The sequence below is a fragment of the Glycine soja genome, chromosome 19 (genome assembly GCF_004193775.1).
Source record: "Glycine soja cultivar W05 chromosome 19, ASM419377v2, whole genome shotgun sequence".
NCBI classification, from domain to species: domain Eukaryota; kingdom Viridiplantae; phylum Streptophyta; class Magnoliopsida; order Fabales; family Fabaceae; genus Glycine; species Glycine soja.
In genome coordinates this window covers 33,931,086-33,935,637 of record NC_041020.1, presented here as the reverse complement: position 1 = coordinate 33,935,637, position 4,552 = coordinate 33,931,086, and the positions used below count along the sequence as shown (strand labels likewise).

Genomic DNA, 4,552 nt, shown 5'->3' with positions numbered 1-4,552 from the left:
GACGGATAATGCTATCAACCTTTATGTGACCGTCCATGTCTCCTCCTGTATCTAGTTGAACAGAATTGAATGTGATAGTTGATAATAGTTTTTGAGACAAAAAAAAATATAACAAGCTAATCATTCCTTATTTAGAGGTATAGTCATGCAAAAATATTCATTTTTACAGAAGTTGAAATTTTTTTACACGAGCAAATCATATTATGACCGAAAGTTAAATAATTGTCTTCCCATAAACATACAAACTGGCTTCTTAACACTAATTATTTTATAAGGTAAAAGAAAATATACAACATAAGGTAAATCCTTTTTTTTTCGAAACAATATATCCTTTTGATATTTGATATTTTTTAATTATTCTTTTTTCATGTCCGAATTTCAATGTGAGTTGGAAGATGAATAAGATCATCTCAAACAAAGATATATAATTGAATAAACTCACTATAAAAAAAATGGTTGTTAACAAGCACATTCTAAGATGATTATGCGGAACCGTCTTCAAGATGATTATGCGGAATCGTCTTCAAATATCATGCGGTGGGAATTTTGTAATTAGAGAGAATGAAAATCAAGATAATTTTACGTCAAACTGTTGTGGTTTTTATTCTCTCTAATTACAAAATTGTCCGTGCGTGTCCTCTTCTCCGCAAACCCTACATAAGCCATGTCCTCTTCTCCATCCCCTCTCTCTTTCTCCTCCGCTTCTTCTTCCTGTGCACCCTCCTTCTCCTTGGCTTCCTCTTCCTTTTCTGCACTTTTCAGTGTCACAACGATGTCGTTTGATGCTTCTTCGTCTTCCACAATGACGACGTTATTTGGGGCAACAATGTCCTTCGTTGCATTGCCTTTTGGTGAAACATCCTCTGTCACCACGATGCTGTTTGGTGCAGCGCCCTCGGCATATATGATGTAGTACTACACCATATATGTTAATTAAAAAATGTTTAATCATCCATTTAGTCCCTATAGTTTCTAAATTTATTTCTTTTAGTTCCTATAGTTAATAAGTGGATTTTTTAGTTCCTAAAATTTAATAAATAGGTTTTTTTTAGCTTCTAAAGTTCGCATTTTAATTCCTAGAAAGTCTCTGTCATTAAAATTTTTTAACTTTGTCAATTAAAGATTTTTAATGACATGGATCTTTTAAGAATTAAAATGTAAATTTTGGGACTAAAAAAATTCACTTAAGAATTAAAAGGGATAAATTTAGAAACTATATAAATTAAACGGGTAATTAGATTGCATATATCTAAATGGGTAATTAAACCTTAAAAAAAAGGAAAGAAGAAGAAGAAAACACTGCATCCTTGTCACCATTACATTGCATATATCTAAAGCAAACCAGTAGGCATATATGCCAGCTTAATCAATTTAAATCAATTAGTTTAATATGCTTTAAATTGAGAAAGAACTAATAGACAAGATAAGGTTAAATCAAATTAATTGCAAAAACTCAAGTCAAGATGTTTTGGTAGGTGTTGAATATATAAAACTTCTAATGGATTGTGTTTTTTCCATAAGTTCTATTTTTAAATGATTAGAGAAATTTAGATTACCTAACAAGAAACTCAGTATCTCACCTCGGGAAAAAAAACTTTGTCACCCTATAAAGCACCGAAATGTTTCTTCAACTGCAGGAACTTTTCCGTATAAATTATATTCACCAACAAAATATAAGTCTTCAATTATTGATTAGCACCAACAAATTCATCAACAGAATTAGTACTCTCTTTTTTCTTTCAGGAAACAACAACAACAACATAATAATAATAATAATAAGCTTAGAAAAATAACTGAATCACATAAGATATATATGTATAACCCTAATTACATCTGCATCAAATCTTGGAAAATCTTCATGACAGGAGCAGGCAAACCAAGAAGCACATTGATGTTTCTCCTCTCTTGGCCATGAGAGAGAAACAGAATCACTTCCTTCTCTGGCAGTGACACTGGCCCTGACAGAGCAGGTTCACCCCATCCAAAATCAGTGGTGTGAAAGGAAAGCCTAGACCAAGTTGTGATGAGAAGGGTGCAAGCAAGAGAAGGCCTTGCTCTTGTCACCTCAAAGTAATCAATAGCTGATCTCATGTAACTGTCTGTGACCATCTTGATTGCATCTTGAATGAGCCTCACTCCAAATGAGAAGGGCTTTTCTGTTAGCTCACCAGCTTGGCACACAGAATTTGTTAGCACAATTCCATTCCCAAAGTACCCTTTTGGGAGAGTGGGGTTGAACTTGGCCCTCCCATCTACAGCAAAAAGAAGCTTTGTTTGTTGGTCAGGCAGCATCTTCAGTGCCTTGGTTCTTGCTATCCACACAAATGCTGAGAGGACTTCAAATGTTGTGCATTTCTCAAGTGCTCCATCTTCCATGGCTTTCATCTTCAGCTGCTTTAGCCTCTCAGGTTCAATGCAGAAGGACCTGTAGACCATCTCATCTTCATATAAGCTATTTGTGTTGGACTTGTCTTCAATGTCAGCAAATTCTTGGTGCAGGTGCTCTATCTTTGGAGGGCTTCTTGCCTTGAGTATGCTTCTGTCTATCACTGGGGGGATTGAGAGTGGCAAGTCTCTGGCTGCTTCTCCCCAAGAGTTCACAAATTCCATTGCACCAATGCCATCAAACATGCAGTGGTTCATGCACAGCCCAAGAGCAAAGCCTCCACATTTGAACTTGGTCACCTGGAATATAGAGTTGACACTTTCTTTCAAAACTGCAATACTCACCAATTCAAAGTGAGGGGCCATCTCTTCAATCATTTTCAGTCTTTTAGTTTAGAAAGGAATTGATTGTTTATCACAAGTATAGGGAAAAGGATAAGTGATTAAGAGATGCTGTGATGTTATAGTACTGATACAGAAATGGATTATTATTATTATTATTATTATTATTATTATTTTCATACATTAATCTTCTTTTTCATCTCACTTCCACATTTTTTTCTGTTTCTCTTCATTTTTCATCACATCATTTATTACATTTATTATTTTCTCTCTTTACTGTGCAAAAAAAAAATTTATTTTCTCTCTTCTGTTATTTTTTTCTCTCTATCTCTATTTTCTTTATACCTATACAAAATAATAAGTGTAACATTTTCCCTCCAGAAATAGTAACTCAAGTACTTGCAAAATGCATAAACTGGCTATCCTTAGCATTAAAAAAGTTGTACTGTTTTGATAAACATTCACAAACCAAAACCAATTTTAATTAGGGGAATACTAGCACCCCTTTTTTTTTTATCAATAGCACTCCTTTAGTTTAGCCCAAAAAATACTTTGTTGCTAACCGTTTAAGAGACATTCAAAATAACTGCCACATAAAAATTCCTACAAAGAGCTTGATAAATGCTAGATGTCATATCACTAGTCTAGTCTCTACATTAGTGCACTTAAATATTTGCTTATAAACACCTCAGCCTTATGGATCACAAAACAAACAAACTCCTCAGGGACATTAAAAACAAGGTACAAGAAAAAGTCATAAAACTTACCTGAGCAACCAAAGGAGGCATCTGAAGAATGTGTTTTGCTCCAGGAATGTCATAAACAAGCTTACCAAGAGTCCCAGGGTCTGGCTTTGTGATGTCACCAATCTCTTCCATTGAACAGTTTGCTTCAGCCTCCACAAGCAAGGCACCCTCCCCTGTGCAGTCCACAATGAGTTTACCCTCTGAGCTTATTGTAAGCCTCCCGGCAAGAGGGTAATAATAGACAAGAACCTTCTTCAATGCATTCTTGATCACTTCCCCAGCCTTCTCATTCCCCCTCTCAGCAGTTTTGAAGCAATAAACGGTTCTCACAATCACGGCAATGTTCTGGTCAAGGTTAGATAGGAAATACAAACCCTTCTTTGTTTCTTCAGCAGGAGGAACTAGAGTTGGTTCACTTAGCTTCACACTAAGTTGGAAACCGTTTTCATTAGCCATTTCCATCTCAAGCTACTTAGTATAATTAACCTGTACCACAAAAAAAAGAATAAGAACAATAGAAACATCAAAAATGTGTTTGAGTGAATGGAAACAAAAGCACTCTAGAGGGGTCTCAAGAGTATGATAAATGGTCAAAGTTCAAGGCTAGAACATGCAATGTTGTTGGAAACATCATTAGGAACACATGTTATGTTGCGTTGTGTTTCTCATACCTGGGGTGTCCCTCACACAATATGATAAGGGTCTGAGTTTCTTTAAGAGAAAATTGCAAGGTATATGTGTATGATATGGATGGAGTCCTTAGGATGTTTCAAAACATAACAATTGGAAGAAAATAAATATAATGTGAAGGTGAGAGGTAGTTGTTCATAGACAACGGTGCAAGATGCTAAAAATACGTGGTATCTTTAAGACTTGATTGTTATTTTTTTTTTTTTACTTTTTTGTACACTATGGACTGTGTATGGGTGAGGGTAGGCCACTAGTAAAGAGACCAAAGACATAAGGAACCAAAGTCAGAAGATGAAAGGAGATGGGCTTGTTTGGTGTGGTTGGTATCCAACATTTGCTAACCTAATATTTTGTTTAATTAGTCGTTGCTTTCCCACATCATTATTTTT

General features: G+C 35.2%; 1 protein-coding gene across 1 annotated transcript; it reads right to left on the bottom strand.

Moving 5' to 3' along the window:
* Positions 1-1,654: 1,654 nt before the first annotated feature.
* Positions 1,655-4,337, bottom strand: LOC114399148 (omega-hydroxypalmitate O-feruloyl transferase-like). The gene is made up of 3 exons (XM_028361273.1): positions 4,145-4,337; positions 3,495-3,959; positions 1,655-2,685 (listed from the first exon to the last, which is right to left on the bottom strand). The coding sequence occupies exons 2-3, from the start codon at positions 3,933-3,935 to the stop codon at positions 1,828-1,830; spliced, it is 1,299 nt and encodes a 432-aa protein (XP_028217074.1). The 5' UTR covers positions 3,936-3,959; positions 4,145-4,337; the 3' UTR covers positions 1,655-1,827.
* Positions 4,338-4,552: the final 215 nt, after the last annotated feature.